Raw genomic sequence first — 18,335 nt, forward strand, 5'->3', positions numbered from 1 at the left:
GTTTAACTAAGAAATTGTTCAATTGTTAAGAACACTTAGGATCAGATCTTATTAGAGGAAAAAAGACACATTTTCTCTGCCAGAAGTTCAGTGCAGTCATCCAAAAATATGAATGGCTAAATCTGAAGCCAAATTCACACAATCTAATTAGACAACTCATTATGCATTAGCTCTACATTTGATTGCCCAATGCACATTACTTTTTTCCTGTTAATTTAACAAATATGGTAGCAATTCCTAAAAATATATAAATCAACGTATATATTTGCTGGAGAATCTAACAAGCTCTAACTGCCTCCTCCTACACAGTAAGAAAAGTAATTTCTTCATTATGAAATACTGGTAAAGTATTTAGGAAGACCTATTTAGTAAAAAGTCTTCTCAAAGTTCTACAAAACACAGATGGGGGGTAGGGTGGGGGTGTGGTGGAAAACAGATTCTTCCCCTTCATCCTTTTGTTTTCTCTAACTTCAGTTTTACATTATTTTGTTTGTTTGATTGCTTGTTTATTTTTGCTGAGGCTTAGGAGTAAAACTTTGGGGAAGAGAACAGACTTTTACATACTGGGCAAAATAAGCTTTTGTATGAAAAGCATACTCTTAAAACTATTATTCTGAGTATTCTTCATCCTTAACAAATGGAAACAAGCAAAGGAAAAAAACAACAAAACTGTGACCAGAGTAGGATGCTGGTGCATCCTCTCCTTTGTCAGTGCCAGCGGCATGTCAAACAGCTGTTTCACTTTTTCAGTGACTATGCATGTGGCAAGTAGAAACAGCAGAGAAGACTGAAGGCAATTGAAAATTTAGGTGGAAAATAATTATGCCTAATAATTATGCCAGATTTAGCCATTAAATAATAAACAGAGGCCTTTTGTTGCTTTTTTTTTAACAGAAGCAACTTCTTGAGGAGTTGCTAGCTAACTATAAATGTATTTGGGATTTTCTTGCAAAATTGAAGCTCAAAAGAACAGACAATAGTTATTAAAATAGGGTTTGTGTATTAGGTGGCAATAAGGACATTGTCTCCCTTGGGTCAAAAGGGATTTTAGGCACCTGTGGAGAGAAAGAAAAACAGTATAGGCTTGGGATATGTCCACCCTGTCAAAGCTGCTTCTTTCTCAGTGCCTCAGTGATTGCATTCCTGATACCAGGTCCTGAAGATCAGTTACTCAAACTGCAGAAAGGAGGCAGCAATCACAGAAAACATGCAGGACTGATTTACCTTCTTATTGGGAACAAAATTAAAAAACAAACAAACAAAAACCAACCACAAAATATATTACAGAAGAGAGAAGACAAAGAAAGAAATATGTAATCATTAAGACTTTTGACACCTAAAGATCTCCTTTTCAGTTAATGTAAATTCGTTTTTTGTCTTTAAGAACTACTAACTTGCTTGTTTTGCTTCTTCGTTAAGATATATAACTTTATTAGATATAACATTCTATGATAAGCAAGGTTTTAAGTTGGCATCTAGAAAAAACATGAAATGCAATTATCCTGATGGACACACCAGAATTCATACTGTCTGGCTGCTTAATATGTCATATAAAATTGAACACAACAGCCTCTCTACAGCAAAAGCTTTATGGCTTTTGGTTTTGATGAGCACACACTCGTATGTTTAATCACCACCCTGATTTGACTTTAACAACTGTTATGTTATTCTCCATGTGAATTTTAGCACAGTCAGAAAGGATGCACTGGTTTTGTGGAAAGAGAAAGAGAGAACAAACCAGAAGCGGAAAAGGTCAATCTTCAATCACAAGGCTTGACTATGCTGGTATAGCAGCCTTGCTAGTACCTAAGTACCAAGATGCTACTTTCGCAAACAAATGCTAGAACAGAAAGATTTCTTAACAAAAGATGTGTGTTAGGCTTCTTCCAAGGACTTCAAGAGAAGATAAAAGCACTAGAAACAGATTATTAGCCATGGGGAGATTCAAGTCATTCATCCACTGATGACTATCACAGTTCCAGTCATAACATCAGTCCACCAAGAGTATTCATCAATGTCTTCATAAAATTAGACCAAACTCTTTTTAGTTTAACATACAGTGTCTGGGGAGGGGGAAACCTCCATTGACACCTAGGAAGTGTAGTGACCCATGCACTGACCTGAAATTTAGCATAAAAAAATCTCACAGAGGCCAAAAAGACAGGTGACAAAAAAGTCAGATGTGCCCAGCAAAGGCAGTTTTCTCCTAGCCACTGCAACTAAAGCATAGATATAATTCTACTCCTAACTGTGTGCTAGTTTAATGTCATATTTTTAATGTTACAGCTCTACTGTGATTTTCATAAGCTAATTAGTTGAGAAGTTAACTTTTTTTTTTCCAATACAAATTATTATTCTTTCCTGTTTATAAAAGGAATGTGCACATTTTAATATACAGCATGTTTGAATAGTACACTCCAATTTTTTTTTTTGTAATATTGTCTAGCGTTATTTCTGCATTATTATTGCTCAGCTGCAGGTTATAAAGTTATCTTACAAACACATGATGGAGGACATGATTTATATGTTCTGTTCTGCAACCTGCTTAAGAAATTCTTGTAATTTTCATTGTATTATACAAACAGTATTTAAAAAGTTCCACTAGCCAAACATCTGCATATCTGATTACTGAAAACAAATTAATGCAGCTAAGGTGATTTATGTAAATTGCTCTGAAGGTAATGCCGCCTACTTATTTCCATGGAAACTGCAACAGATCTATCTACATATACTATACGATCAATAACAAAATTTGATAGAGGGGATTCTTAACTACAAAACACTATTTTTCAACATAGTCACCACCATTAGCTGATTCACATGAATGAGTTGAAGAAGATGATGAAGAGCTGATGACGCTCTTCATTTTGTGGTGTGACTGCAGTGCACAGCTCAGCTATCCAGAATGTAGCTTGTCTTTCACATCACTGTTGCTGCTGTTTAAAATGTACCACTCAGCACCTCACTGCATTCACATCCACTGTCTAGTCTCCACAAACTCTCAGCAAGCATCAGTGAATGTCAATGGGTGCCATTTTTTCTACATGAGAGAATTCAGTGACACACCTTTGCTTCATATGCACTTCCATGTAAAAATGCCACTGTATCAGACTGCCCCTCTTCTGCCATCTGTCACACAGCAACAAAATGTAACAGAATACTGGTGGGAAGGTTCAACCTCTACTTCCATACCACCACCAAGTATGCCAATATGATAAAAAAAGAGACATTACTTTTGATGTAGTCTTCATATTAGTTTTTGATACCATTACTCACTACAAAACATATAAAAGTTATGGGATGTAAAACGTTTATTAGAGAAATTTAGTTTAGAAATAAATGCAATTTTAAGCATGGTAAGAGTGGTGATCTTGCAGGCAGAAACAGCACAGACAATTGAACTAGGCAGCAGTAGTTTGTGAAACATGGATTAGGGAAGTGAGCAGTGATTAGATTTGGCAGTTTACATACTAGAGGTCGCACCTACAGGGGCTCATAACTTAGCAAGATGGGAAACAGAGAGAAGTTTGCTCAATTTTTGGCCTGTTCTTTAGCAATGTCATATTAATTCAGTTAGTTCAGGGAAAGTATTCCAGTACGTATATAGAGCAGCTATGCTATTAAGGCTTATACATAAGCAAGTTGTTTAGAGTTTCCTTCACAATCTCCAGTTTTCACTGTTTTCCAAGTCATCCAGAAAATATACTTTTAGTAAAAAAACCCAAAACATAGGGGGTTCTAATGTTTAAGAAATTCGTTTTAAGACTAAATATGTTAAGACATTCTTCAGATATCTCAGCAACTTCAAAATTTTGGTGGATGAATTCTCAAAATGTTAAGAAAATCAAAACCCAATAACAACAACAAAAAGATACAAGACAAAAAAAAAAAAAAAAAAAAAAAAAGACGCTCAGGAAAGAACGGACATTCATCAACTCTTCTTTCCACTCCTGCTCTTCTCAAACATCTGCAAGTTCTTTCCACTAAAATTACAGAAAAACATTGAAAAATTCTCATTGCATGAAACCTCAGGAGGTCTCTAATCCAATCTCCTGCCGCAAAGCAAGGTTAGCTCTAAGATCACACCAGGTTGCTTGGAGTTTTTCCCATGACCTCCTGAAAGCCTTCAAGAATGGATACTGCACAACCTCTCCGGACAACATGTTGCAATGCATCACTATCCTAACGATGAAAAGGTTTTTCCCTATGTTCAGTTATATGGGATCTGGCTGGGATAGAATTAATTCTATTTACAGCAGCTTATATAGTACAGTGGTTTATATTTGTGACTAAAACTGTTGATAGTACATCAGTATTCTAGATGTTGTTGAACTACACTTGCACAGAATCAAGGCTTTCTTTGTCTTTCATTCTGTCACTCTCAGTGGTTAGACTGGAGGTAGGCAAAAGGATGGGAGGGGAAACAGTGAAGACAGTCCACCTGAATTGACCAAAATGATACTGCATCCAGTGTGATATCAGGCTCAGCAATAAAACTAGGGGGTAGCCTTTCTAACATAGCCATTACTCAAAAAATGGCTAGGCATTGGTCTGCTAGTGGAGATACTCAATGATTGTTTTTTCATCCTTTGGTTCCTTTCTTTTTGTTTTACTCTCCATCCTTGCTCCCCTTTCCTTCACCTATTTTAAGCTATTTCTATCTCATTTCATGGAGTTTTCTCACTTCTGTTCTTTTGCTTATCCCCTGTCTACTTGTGGTGGCTGGGGAGGATTGAATAAACAGCTTGTGGATTCTTAGTTACTTGCTAGGTTGAACCCATCAAATCAGTCTGAACTTCTCAGATATAATCTGTCTCTCAGTCTTAGTCAGCCACTCCTGCCGTGCAAAGAACCTGGTTCTGTTTTGAGGCTGTGCTCAAAACGCTTGACCATCTCACTGGCACTGCACTGGACTTGTTCCAGTTTATCAGTGTATTTTATGTGTAAAGGGCTGAATACTGGCTTCAATATAGAAATGATGGTATCAATGTTGGAACATCACAAAGTTTGCACCAGGAATAACACCAAATGCAAGTCTGAATCAATGCAAGGTTGGTGGTGACAGTTTCCAGGATAGCATAATTATTGGTGATGAGGTGTCACAGCTATGAGTTGGAGTCAAAATAGAAGCCCATGGATGGTGACACATAAATGGAAGAAGTTCTAGTCACAGCCCTCAGCAGGTAAAGTGATGCACACTGTCTTTTGGGACAGGAAAGGGGTGATCATTCTGGACTTCCTGGAACCCAGACCAGCCATCAAATCTGACTGCTACATCACAACGTGGACTAAGTTGAAGACTTCATCTTCCATAGTATGGCCAGAGAAAAAAAAAAAAAAAAAACGCTTTTCTTGCAACACAATAACACCAGGCCCCATACCAGTTTGAAGACTGTGGAGAACAGTGACAGTATTAGCTGGACCATCCTATCACACCCATGTAAATCACAGAATCATAGAATCACTAGGTTGGAAACGACCTACAAGATCATCTAGTCCAACCGTCTCCTCATCACCATTGCCACCACAAGTACTAAACCATATCATGCAGCATGTCATCTAGACGCCTCTTGAACACTGCCAGGGATGGCAACTCCACCACCTCCCTGGGCAGCCATTCCAGTGCCTGACCACTCTCTGAGAGAAAAAGTTCTTCCTTATGTCCAACCTAAACCTCCTCTGATACAACTTGTGGCCATTACCCCATGTCCTGCTCGTTGCCTGGGAGAAGAGGCCCTTCAGGAGGTTGTAGAGTGCAATGAGGTCTCCCCCGAGCCTCTTCTTCTCCAGACTGAACAATCCCGGCTCCCTCAGCTGCTCCTCATAAGACTTGTGCTCCAGACCCCTGACCAGTTTTGCTGCCCTTCTCTGGACATGCTCCAGGACCTCAACATCTTTCCTGTAGTGAGGAGCACAAAACCAAACACAGTCTGACTTCCACCTGTTCAGGCCTATAAAAGATGGACTGCATGGACAATATTTTCCTAACAAGGACACCATCACAGCAGCCATGAAACAATGGGTTACTTCTGCTGGTGCAGATTTTTACAACAGTGGCATGCAGGCTCTTGTTCATCGCTGGCAAAAATGCATATTTAATGGCAGTGACTACACTGCAAAATAGTGTTTTGGATCTGAGTATTTGCTTTATCAAATAGTGCTACTGCGCTCTTTGCATCTGTTGTAGTTCCCATGAAAATAAATAGGAGGCAGTATTTTCAGAGTGACCTACATATCTATTGATGATCCAAAATACTGGACACAGTATTCTAGATGCAATGGCTAAAAAGGGGTACCCACTTCTCACAATCTACTGGCCATCTTCCTGCAGCTGCAGCCCAGAATGTTGTTAAAATTCTTTGGTAACAAGGCACAGAGCTGACTCATATGTAGTTTCTTATTCATCCACACTCAAAAGGTCTTTTTCAGAAGAGATGCCCCCAGTAAGCCAGTCTGAACCTTTATTGGTGGCAGGAGTCATCCCTTCGGTAAAGAACTTTATACTTGTTCTTGCTGAATTCACAAGATTCCTGTTTGTCTGCATCTCCAACATGCCTAGGTCCATGTATGGGAGCTCTGCACTCAGGCATATAAACCATTTCCCCCAGATTTGGGGTCATCTGGGAGCATGGTAAGTGTGCACTCCATCTTCTGCTCTAGGTTATTAATAAACGTGTTTGAACGATAAGTCTCAGTCTCAAGAGAATAGCATGAACCATTAACCACAATAATAGATGGTCTCATTCCTACTATCTAACAATTTTTTTACCTGTTAAGCTGTCCATTCTTACAGACCTAGGTTAAATAAACAGTTCAATTTTGTGAATATTACCTTTCCTTCACAGATTTTATAATCTTGCAAAAACGTATCTAGAAATAAGAGATTCTACTCCAGATAAATCACATTCATATTCGAAGTATGGCATTTTTTTTTCTGCAAAGGTTACCAATGAAGCAGGTATGAACGCTGAATATAAGAATTTTTTCTCTACAATAAAGAAAGAGAAACACTTTTTTTTTCCCTCTCTTTTTTTCCTTTCAAGAAGGAGGATCATTTCAAATGGTAAATGGATTAGGAAGTGTCAGTTTCCTATTTACAAACTAGAAACAAAAATTACAGTAGAGAATTACTCTTGAGGGGTCTCAAGGGGAAATATATGAGTTCCAAGAGCCATCTAAACACTTAATCTGTCAAAGAAAACTTCATAATTTCTCTGAGACCAATTTTAATCTAATTCTTAATATCTTTTCAAAGAAATCTCAGTTCTGTGAGCAATGAAGATTTTACTGCACTTTAAAAACATCCAATGATAAATCATAATAATATCCCTTTAAACATGAACAAGACACAATAGGTAATAGCTATATGCTGAGAAAATGTGGGTAATTTTTCCGGCCTAACAAATCACACAAGCAGAAATTTAGACTTAAGTATTGTCAACTGTCACAAGCTCCACTTATTCTGGTTCAGTACCTGGCATGATCAAGGAAACTGTATTTCCAAACATCATCAGATAAGTCAGATATTAAAAGAACTACAAGGATGTTGTAAAATCTGATAGAAAATGTAAAAGAACTAAGAAATAATAAAATGGGCAATACCCCCAAGTGTGAAAATACAAGTGGCTTGCCACATCTATATATACAAATATATGTACAAATAACTTTTACTACAGGACAACTAATTTTTTGATAATAATGAAGTAGCAAGTTTGATAAAATCAAAGACCTATAAACAAAGACATATGACCCATCTCCTCAACAGCAAGCAGCTTTCCAATTGGAAATTGGAAGTCATGCTAATATGATTGTATCACTTTCTTAAGATACTATATTAACCTTCCACTGTACTACATTGTGTGTAAGAACTCATCCAGCTGCTATTACCTCAAGAATCTTTTGAGTTATCTGTTCTCTCATACTTAAAACAACAAAAGTCAAGACCAACAAATATATTAACGTCTGAAATATTCCTTGCTTTGAAGTTAATGATCTTAATCTCTTTCTTAACATAAATATATATTTCAAGGCAAAAAGGTAAGTAAAACTTATAATAAGAACATAGAGAACTGTATGTTAACATATATTTCTTCAAGCAATTAATGTCCATATAAATACATACCCCTCTTCAACAACCTTTTTCTTCAGTAAAACATTTTCTTCAATTTGAACTTGACAAAGTTCCAGAAATGTTCTTGATTCTGATGCTTTGATTCTTTCAGTTGTGGGTAAAGTATTATAATGCAAGTTTTCATCATCGAGAAACTGTAACCTAGGAAGGACCTTATATAGGGGAGGCCTTAAAAAAGAAAAAGTCATTATTAGTTTCATTTTTAAAATAAGTTAAAAATTGCACTTTAGTTATAAAAACATATAACAAAACAGAACATAATGATAGTTAACAAAGTATTCGTAAGTACTCTTATTTCATATATAAATATATTAACTAAAAAATTATCATTAATAAACTTTGGAACTGATATGAAGAATCACTTTCTTATCAATACATTGTTTGTATACACTGCTGAAGTATTGAACACGGGAAGGTAAAAAATATGCTCAGTTCATTATGCCTAATACTTCACCAGCCTGATTAACAGGAAAATCTGACACTCCTGTGCATAAGCACCTGCAATTATTTGATTAATAGGCAATACTATGTCACAGGATCGTACAGTACTGATTTTGCTAACCCATTTAGAGGCTTAGATTTAAAAACAGCATTGAATACAAAATGTTGCCAGTCTTCATACCACAGTCATTTGCATAATAATTTACATAAAGCAATATGATATTCAGCATGACTGACATTAAAAAGTCCTCTTTTGAGCTTGGGTCAGTGAGAGGGATGACAAATGAGATAACATTTTCTTTTTATGACAATAGGAGCCATTTATGTAAGAATGAAATTAATGTGCTATTTAAAAAAATTACTTAATTCTTGCACTTTTAGGTTACTGTAGTCTGTGATCTTGCTTTACATATTTCTTATACTAGTTTATTTAGAATTTTAATATTGCTAAAGTATTCAAAGCAACGCATCAAAACCCAGTATTTTCATTAAGTTATTGATACACAGGAAAAAGTATCTATTGTAGGTTTTAAGTTTCTTTGCTATAAAAAGAGATAACGGCTTTCAAAAATGTTAGAACTCCCTGACTATTCTCTGTGAAGGTGAAGGACTATTACTTTGCTCAGACAGCACACACTAAATTTAGAATGAGCAAAAGTTTCTATGATTGAGTTAGAAAACTCCAAAATGTGGTTCAATAGAATAGATTATTAGGTTTTTGCAAATACAAAACTTTCCTTTTCCAGTGTTTATTAACTTTAGAACAATACTGCCAGAAATAGATTTGAAATAAATTGATAACTTTAGACAAACAATCCTTGAACATATAGGGAGGAATTACCAAAGCAGATACTGAATAGTGAAACTTTAAAATTAAAGTGCCATATCAAAGGTGATTGATGCTGGAAGTATTGTCTCTTAGAGCTATGGGATCTCAATGCTAGTTTTTCCAGCTGGGCTTTTCTCAGTTAAGGGCTGAGCCAATATTTCACTTAGTGAAAACTTCCTGGTGAATATTCTGTCACTTAAGAGTCTCTATTAATCATCACGGCATTGAAACACATTCCCATAGGAGTGATCAGACTGATCCAAGGGTTCAATTTTTAAAAAGCAATTTCTTACTACTTCACTTTTGTTGGTGTTATCACTGGCTGGACATGAAAGTACTAAACCGAATGGGAAATTTTACAACTAATTCCTTTGTTGGTACCAAGAGGTTATGTAAAGTTCAGTGGAACATACTGCCTGAAGTTATGGTCAATGCTGTATTCAGCAAATCCATATTTTACCATATCTCATAATTTAAGTCCTTGAGACAAATGATACTCTTGTTTAATTACAAAAGTTGTACTGGGTCAAGTGGGCTCAAGTGTCTGTTCATACAGTTAAATGAGAATTCAGAAAGCTTTTTCCCTGAATATTACAAAGGGAAATAACAGCTAGTTCTTGCAAAAAGTAGGAATTAAAGCAGTGCAAATGAGAATTTAATGTACTGTCACAGTCACTGAACTTTATTCACAAAATTACCTGCATGAAACATGGAAATGTAAATAAGTTTGTTCATTAAAGGGGGGAAAAAAAACCAACAACCAAAAACCCACAGCAAATTTATACAGCCAACAAACAAATACCCTAAACACTGATGCTATACTTAGGTAATCTAAAGTAAAATACATAATTTAAACACATCCTTATGTAATACTGTAGTGTAAAATCTCATTTTTAACTGTTTTGTAATTACAGGAGGACTAGTTTTAATTACAAAAAAATATTATCTACATAAACAGCAAAGTAAATGTTTGTGGAAGTGATCTTACATACGAAGTGGAGATCAAATATATCTAGTACTACCAGGAGCATACTTCTGTCATTTGAGAAGAAATTGTTCTAAGTTCACAATTTTTTTTTTTAAAAAGGATCTAATCATCTTTTGCTTAAAAATAATAAATTTTGAATTACAGACTTTGATAGAACTTTTTATAGAAATGACCTGAAAATGATTTCAAATTGCTAAGATTAAAAAAAAAATAAAATGCGTTTTCTTCATCAAAACATCAGTCGCTTCTAATTGCATCTGAAAAGAAAGTCCAACTCTTGTGTTCCATTTCACATCCTCAGAAATTTTATTATTTTAGGTCTTTTCTAGGTAGATACTCAACTTTCTTAGCTGAGAGGACTAGTAAAAAAAGCCTTACTGATTGAAAAAGTTCATTGTACATTTAATGGACTCACAGTAAGAGTCTACAGACACTCCTACAATATACACCTGAAATATCACCCAAAAGTCTAAAATTGCATTTCCTACTTGTTTTTCTGCTCTCAGTGGCCTGTGTACTACAAAGCAGTAATTCAAGAGAATATAAAAGAGCACACTATACATTGACTGCTACTGTACTTTAACTGAACAGTTCTCAGAAACTTTTAAATGCTCATGGATAGGATTATATACTGGGTTTCAGATTAAAAAAATTATCAACAAACCAGGAGACCTCCACTAAAACAAAATATATACATATATTTTTATAAATCAAATCTAAATCTCTCAAAAATGATAGTCTTAAAAGCTATTTGAACTCATAAGAAAATAAGCAAATAGATGACAGCAAACAGCTTTAGGAAAATAATACCAGTTTGCAATTGAAGACACAGTCTTAATTCCTTTGCTACTTATACTATATTCTATAATCTATTTTCTACTACAGAATGGGACTTACCATTATTAGTCCCACAGTGGGACTAATATTTTTCCAGAGTTCCAGAAGAATCTCTGGTCACTAATCAGAGACGGGTTAATTTAAAAGGAGGCTGGTAGTTAGTTAACTCCCAGTGTAGGATAATTAATAGTTGAAACAATATGTATTTCTCCAAGATTACATGACATATGACATCTCAGCATTCTCTTGGCCACATGTTTATGTGGGTCTTTCTGTTTTTAAGGAGACTGATGAAAAGATGCATATTTACATTCACAGAAGTCCTACCCAAACAAAAATCTTTAAAAGGCTAACAGTGCCATAACTTTTTTTTTTTTCTCAACATGAAAAATCATTAAATCTTTTAATTAAAATTATATTTATGCTAACATAAGAATGTTAGTCAAATTTAATGTATTTTGTCTAAAAACATTTATTTACAGTTTTTTGCTGATTTTTTAAAAATTTAGTAATTTTATTTATTGATTTACCTCCAATTCCTTTCTTTGAGAAAAGGATTTCCACTGAGTGATAACTCCCTTAGATGATTGCATCCACTTAAGCATGTAATGACATTTTTAAGGTCTGTGATCAAGTAGGAAAGAAAATAATGTATCGATTTGAATGTGAAACAGAATGATTTCTAGTGAAAATCACAAACAACACCAAAAACAAGAAGCACTGCAAACAATTTTGTTACCAATACAGCACAATTATTAGCAATATCTAGAACACCTATGTTTGAAAAATGTATAAATATTTTCTGTATGTCTCATAAATAATATTTGAACTATATATATGTAGAACAATCAATATTCAAATAATTTTATAATATAACTTAGAACTTCTTCTTTGCATGGCTTTTTAAAATGCTTTTATACAACTCTTAATGTTTTTTTATACAACAATTTTGGAGTAGGTCCAGAGGGGGGCTAAGAAGATGATCAGAGTGCTGGAACACCCTATGGGGACAGGCTGGGAGAGTTGGGGCTTTTCAGCTTGGAGAAGAGAAGGCTTGGAGGGACCTCATAGGGTCCTTTCAATACCTGAAGGGAAGCTGGGGAGGGACTTTTTATAAAGGCAACAGGATCAGGGGAAATGGCTTTAATCTGGAAGACAGAAGATTTAGACAAGATATTAGGAGGAAATTCTTTACTGTGAGACACTGGATTGCAGGAGTTGCAAGAGAGACTGTGGATGCCCACTCCCCAGAGGCATTCAAGACCAGGCTGGACAGGACTGAGCAACCTGGTCTAGGTGGAAGTGTCGTTGTTTATAGCAGGGGAACTAGAACTAGATGATCTTAAAGGTTCCTTCCAACCAAAGCATTCTATGATTCTACAAACTCACCTGATAAGTAGTTATTTTTGATATCCAGCTTTTCCAAAGATACAAATGAATTTAAAGGTACAAGCTCAGTTAAGCTAAGAACAAAAGAGAAAATGCTTTTTTTAATTAAAGAAAATAGCAGTTCGTAAATACACAGGAACCAGAACATTCTACATTAAATCTAACTTAGTGAAGCTATCCAATTGCTAGAATTAATTACCAAAATTCCTCCTTTCACTTAAAAGCACTTCTTAGCCTTCACAGCTGGTCAAATTTTGCTATTTAAATGCTACTTTTTTTTCTTTTTTTCCATCCAGTAAATAATTAATTCTTTTTTTTTTTTTTTTTTTTTTTTTTTTTTTTTAAATAGGATCGTAAGACTTGTAAAATTTAAAAAGTTCAATTGGCTTTTCTTTAAGCTAGAATAACACAGAAGACCTGGATGTGGGAGAGAAAATAAAATCTGCTTTTCCCCAGCCCATTTCATTCATTTATCATCAGCTTACTTATCCTTTTCTCTCATTGTTTCTTAGATCTTAAAACTAATGTAATTTTTTTCAAAGTTGTATTTCCTAAATAGTCAAGTTTACCCTTTCTTGTGGTAGACTTTTAGTGCTCCCTCTCTTAAGGTACTTCTGTAAGACAGTGTCAATAAAGTGCCAGTTACACAGCTACATAATAGTACTTATTACAGTTGGAGCTTTTCTTGCACAACACTACAGCATCAAGACCATGACAAAGTTCCTATTTGTATTGCTGAAGAATAAACACAAGGAAACTGAGTTGATGCTCGTCTATACAAAGGATCTGGGACTTAAAAAGTTACTTTTGATTTACGTTAAATACGAATACAAGTGGTACTGGGTGTGGTCACTTTCTAACTGTTAATCTTCATGGGAAGCAGTATTTTTTCATAGCGGTATTATTTGTCTTTGAAAGCTCTAAGTCACAATTCCTATGGTCAGAAACATGACCATTCAAAATCTGTAACTTACTGTACAAATTTACGATTGTTCAGAACCAAAAATGCTTGTTTGTTGCTGAAATGTGTGACTATATCTTGCTCTCCAGTACAGGCATTAGAACCAAAATACAGTGCTGGACTTAATTCTGGGTAAATTCTTGACAAAGCACTGGTTGCGGTTTCTTTATTCTTGATAATTGCTATATACGCAAACAAAGCAAAACAAAACTTCCTCGTTCAGTTGGCAAAAACATATTTATATATGACAATATATTAATAGTAAATTCAGAGAAACAGAAATAAAACCAATTGAGTATGTGTCACACTCAATTATTTTCTCAAACCATATGTTAAAGTTGGCCTGGTTCTAGTTCTGTTTAGGTCAATCACCTCCCTACTGCTTTTCCACAGAATCAAAGAAAATATGAAAAAACATTAATTAAAAAATCATTGAGCCTCAAAATAAGTCTGGTACTCAGTACAGGAAATATCAGTATTTTAGGTTCTCATGACCAGTCAATTACACAATATGTACACAGTATTAAATACTTGTAGCAAATATAATTACAGCGTGGTTGAAAGACTGAAAATCCATGACACAGATTATATTGTAGATTTACATATTCAAGAATATCTAGGAAAATAAATGCCATACTTGATATGAGCAACTGAAACACTGCTTTTACAATACTCTTCTTTCTACAAATGATACTTCAATATTTTATTTATGGTAAGTTGGGCTCATGGATCTAAGTACACACTGTGGTGAATTCTTTTTGACTGCTGGACTATCCTTGCCTGCTGTTGGCATTATGAGAGTTAAAACATTTTCCTGTCATTCTCTAGCTTTCCCTTTACTGACATTCTTTGTCAATTTTTTTCCCCCTAAGAAAATTCAAACCAGAAAGACAAAGGACATTACCGAAAACTTAATACTACTTGACCTTGTCACATTAGCCCAGGGCATATGAGAGATATAAATTACAAAGAAGACACAAAAGTAAAATACATTTGAAAAAAAGCAAGCAATAGTTTCCTCTTTCTGCTCCCATTTAGGGTTGCAGCAGGACAGGACACAGATAGCCACAAAAAAAAAAAAAAAAAAAAAAAAAAAAAAAGTCAGAAAAAAAGATTTAAGAGATTAGAATAGTAGCAAGTATCCAACAGAAAATGAAAACTGCTTTCTTAACACAGATAGCAGTAACTTTACAGTGGTGCAAATCTTGCTGTCAATCAGCTTTTCCACAGAAAATAATTTTCCACGGAAAAAAATATAACTGATGTTCACAGGAAGGGAAAAATAATTAAAAAAAAACCTTACATTAATCCAGATAGTAATGTAATGCTTATTTCTTTTCCACAGTTTAAGAGTAAGAACACTTTAATTAGCAATATTCATCATATTTTAATTAATTATTAAATTAAATTATTAAATTAAATTTTAATTAATAACCAAATACAATGTAGGCAATCTAGCAGCTATTTACTTTCTTCGTGAATAGCCTAGAAAAAGTACTGATGAATACCCTTCATCAGTATTGTACATGCTACACCCTTAGAGATAAACATAGGATCAGCAAAAAATTACTGAAAATTATAAGAGAAGGTCTAGATTAGGAAGAGGAAGAGAGTGGGGAAGTACAGGACTCAATACTATAAGTAAGTATAACTTTCACAGGATTGACTGGATTCAATCCCATGACACTTACACATATTATGCTGACTCTGGAAAATTTATTAAATTCTCAAAACAGAATGCCTTACAAAGACAGTGGGAAAATAGGTAAAAAAAAAAAGACATACCATGTGTATTTAAGATGGGAAAAAAATATGCATGAAGAATTAATCTGATTTTTTTTAGCATTTTTATATATTAAAAAAATCTATTAAGTAGTATGTATTTAGTTCCAATAACACCATGAGCAACAAATTCAGAAAGAATCTTATCCTTGTCAAATCAGTTTCCCAGATGTCACAGTATTTTTGCAGCCGACTTCATTATTTTAATATTAATTCTTTCTATACCACACCTAAGTTATCATAATGAAAACAATAGAAAGCAAAAGGAATTTAGGCATATTAAAACAAAAATTAAGAGGAATGTTTGTCTATTGTGATGTTACACAAAAAATGTAAAGACTAATTGAAGAGCAGATTGATTCAGTGTCACTTTGTAGAACTTTTTTTAATGAGAAATAAATTAACCAGTAAGCTACAGAATTAAGTGACATTTCTTGTAGATAGAAATATCACATGAAATCTTACTGTGTATTAAATATGTAATTTTTTTCTCATGAGTACTTGAATCTTTATCTACAGTATAAGAAAAAAGAAAGTGTTCCTATTTAAAACTAATTGAATGTACTTTCCAGTTGGTCTAAAAGAAAGTGCAGATCTTCATAGCCACAGTGCTGCAGTAACTAACCCAAGTAGGTATTCACCACTGACTTCATATCGATCAAATACACGCTCCCTTTGCAAAAGCCACAGCAAAATACTCAATAAAAGCAGAGGTGAAAAAATTGTTGGTGCTTTTATATTTGATGCACATGTAGTTCATCACTACATGCTGTAATTCCTTGTTGCTACACTGTAGGGTTAAAAAAAATACATATTTTAGGAGTTTTATCTTTAGCAATTTTTGGTATACATCTGAGAAATAACAACAACAACAAATACCTATAAATTAGTGTAATTTTTTTTTTCAGCAGTACTTCATTTTTTAAAAAATACAGATTTCCAGCATTACAACTATACAGGCTTCCTACAACCAGTAAAAATAAAATGATACTCAATGCATTCTTAAAAAACAAAAAATGAAAAGAAAAAATCACAAAATGGCACTAGTTGCAGGATGAAAGTAAAGAAACAGCTTTTCTTTCAACAGATTTCTCCATTACATTCATTGTTGCTATATAGAACATTGAGTTACTTATGCTATAGCACACACAAATGGAGCTGCTTATAAGCATACGTAAAGTGGGTGTAGAAGATCAGGCTACTGAAATGTCAGGAATCTGGAGGCCTTTAATGTGCATTCAAGGCTATCTTGTCTTGTTTGTCTCAAAGATTTGATATATAGTACAAATACATTAAGAAAATAAAGAATTGGGGTTTTTTGTTTTGTTTTGTGTTGCTAATTTGTAACTTGCTCATCCATTTATATGTGCTTTCTCTCAGTTCAGAGAAGTAGACCAGACAGTGTGGTCATTGAACAAAGAAAGTAGTGCAATGGATAATAAATAAAAAGTATGAGATAATGTGACATAAGGTTTATCTACATGGCCAGACCAACACAACCTGTTCTGCTGTTCTTAAGATTTTGTCTTCCTAGTAGGCACATCAGGTTTTCATGCAGTTTTAAAATTTTTTCGTTACAGACATAGCCGTAACTAAATGTCCAAAACAAAACAAAAATACCCCCCCCAAAAACCCCATTAGTTCAGAGAACATGTTCTTTATACTGTGTGTAACAGTATGTTCTATGTGTTCAGCTGAGACAAATCCTATTCAGAATAAACATATCACACTAAGAAAGTACATTTTCTGCAAATTTACTTGCAAAATTTGTTTTATTACTAAGACATAGTGAATTGTAGTTATTCCTTTTTTTTTGTTTTCCCTTAAATGGAAAAGAAAGACAATTATGTAATACTCTGAGGCATCATCTAGTTTTATGATGCTTGTTTTGGTCCCTCCTTACTCACCTATGCCTTCAAACTGAACTGTTACACTGAAGAATGAAAGAAAGTATGCAGTACTAAAACTTGGTTTTGTGAGCATCCATCATGTACATGAAACAAAAAAACAGCCTGACGAACATTCAAACTTGGGCATTTTAGCTCTAGTAGTTATATTCAAAATAGCATTTAAAGTCTGTTTTGAATAAACTAGCTGAGAATATGAAGTTTGACAGACATACTCTAGAAACAATTGCTAAAGAAAGAAAAAAAAGAAACGCTATGGTTTTAATAAAGTTGCAATGCTCAAAAATTATCATCTAATACAAAAAAATACTTTTCATAGTTACTGCTGTTTTGAATTTTCATAATGAAAGGTAGCCGGTGCCATTACTTCTCAACAACACACTTTTCAAGAATATCTGAAAAAGCTGGTGATATTTTAAGCATATTGAGAATTACACTTATTAGTTAAGTAAATTACTCTGTATCAACTGCATAAATGAAAGAATCTTTCTTTTTTACCTATTCTGAGACAGCAAAAGAATTTGCAACAGGGGCAACCAATACAAAGAAAGCATTGTCACAGCAGAAATGCTATTGTCATCCAAGTATAGTTCTCTTAGCAGAACGTGATTTTCCAGCCTTGGAAGCTAAGTAGAGAAGAGAATATTATTTAAAATTACTGCAAGTCAGAGAAACAACAGCAGAATTTTTAACACATGCTTTTCATCAATCATTATTAAACACAAGCAAAAAACACATTTTGAATATATATATCAGTTTCTTATTATGTATTCACTAATTGTCCAACAACTGCTACAAATCAGGTGGTAAATATTTTTCAGTGTTCTCCACATAGATGAAGAGTCAAGAAAAATTTTCAAAAAAGGAAGTCAAGAGCCATACTCTTAATACTTTATTTCTGCTGCTTATTGACAATAGTTTTCTGCTCCCAGATGTGTAAGAGAATCATCAGCAGTAAAGATGATTAATTGTCCACTTAGCAAACTACCTTTCTGTTCAGGTTACTGAAAGTAACCTAAACTGGTGTGACATCTGGAATGACAATAGTATTTAGTGACATTTTAAACAGT

The 18,335-nt window shown here is 34.2% G+C and overlaps 1 protein-coding gene across 1 annotated transcript in view; it reads right to left on the reverse strand.

The window, feature by feature from the left end:
* The window catches only part of LRRIQ1 (leucine rich repeats and IQ motif containing 1), a gene marked incomplete at both ends in the record, with an annotated part of 96,926 nt that overhangs the window by 63,747 nt on the left and 14,844 nt on the right, over window positions 1-18,335 (reverse strand). Inside the window, 4 exons of the mRNA XM_079548931.1 lie at window positions 8,123-8,299; window positions 11,757-11,850; window positions 12,616-12,689; window positions 17,764-17,891. Coding sequence (XP_079405057.1) covers window positions 8,123-8,299; window positions 11,757-11,850; window positions 12,616-12,689; window positions 17,764-17,891 — 473 coding nt within the window. The remainder of the gene's footprint in view (window positions 1-8,122; window positions 8,300-11,756; window positions 11,851-12,615; window positions 12,690-17,763; window positions 17,892-18,335) is intronic.

This window comes from Tetrao urogallus (assembly GCF_951394365.1).
Source record: "Tetrao urogallus genome assembly, chromosome: 1".
NCBI lineage: Eukaryota > Metazoa > Chordata > Aves > Galliformes > Phasianidae > Tetrao > Tetrao urogallus.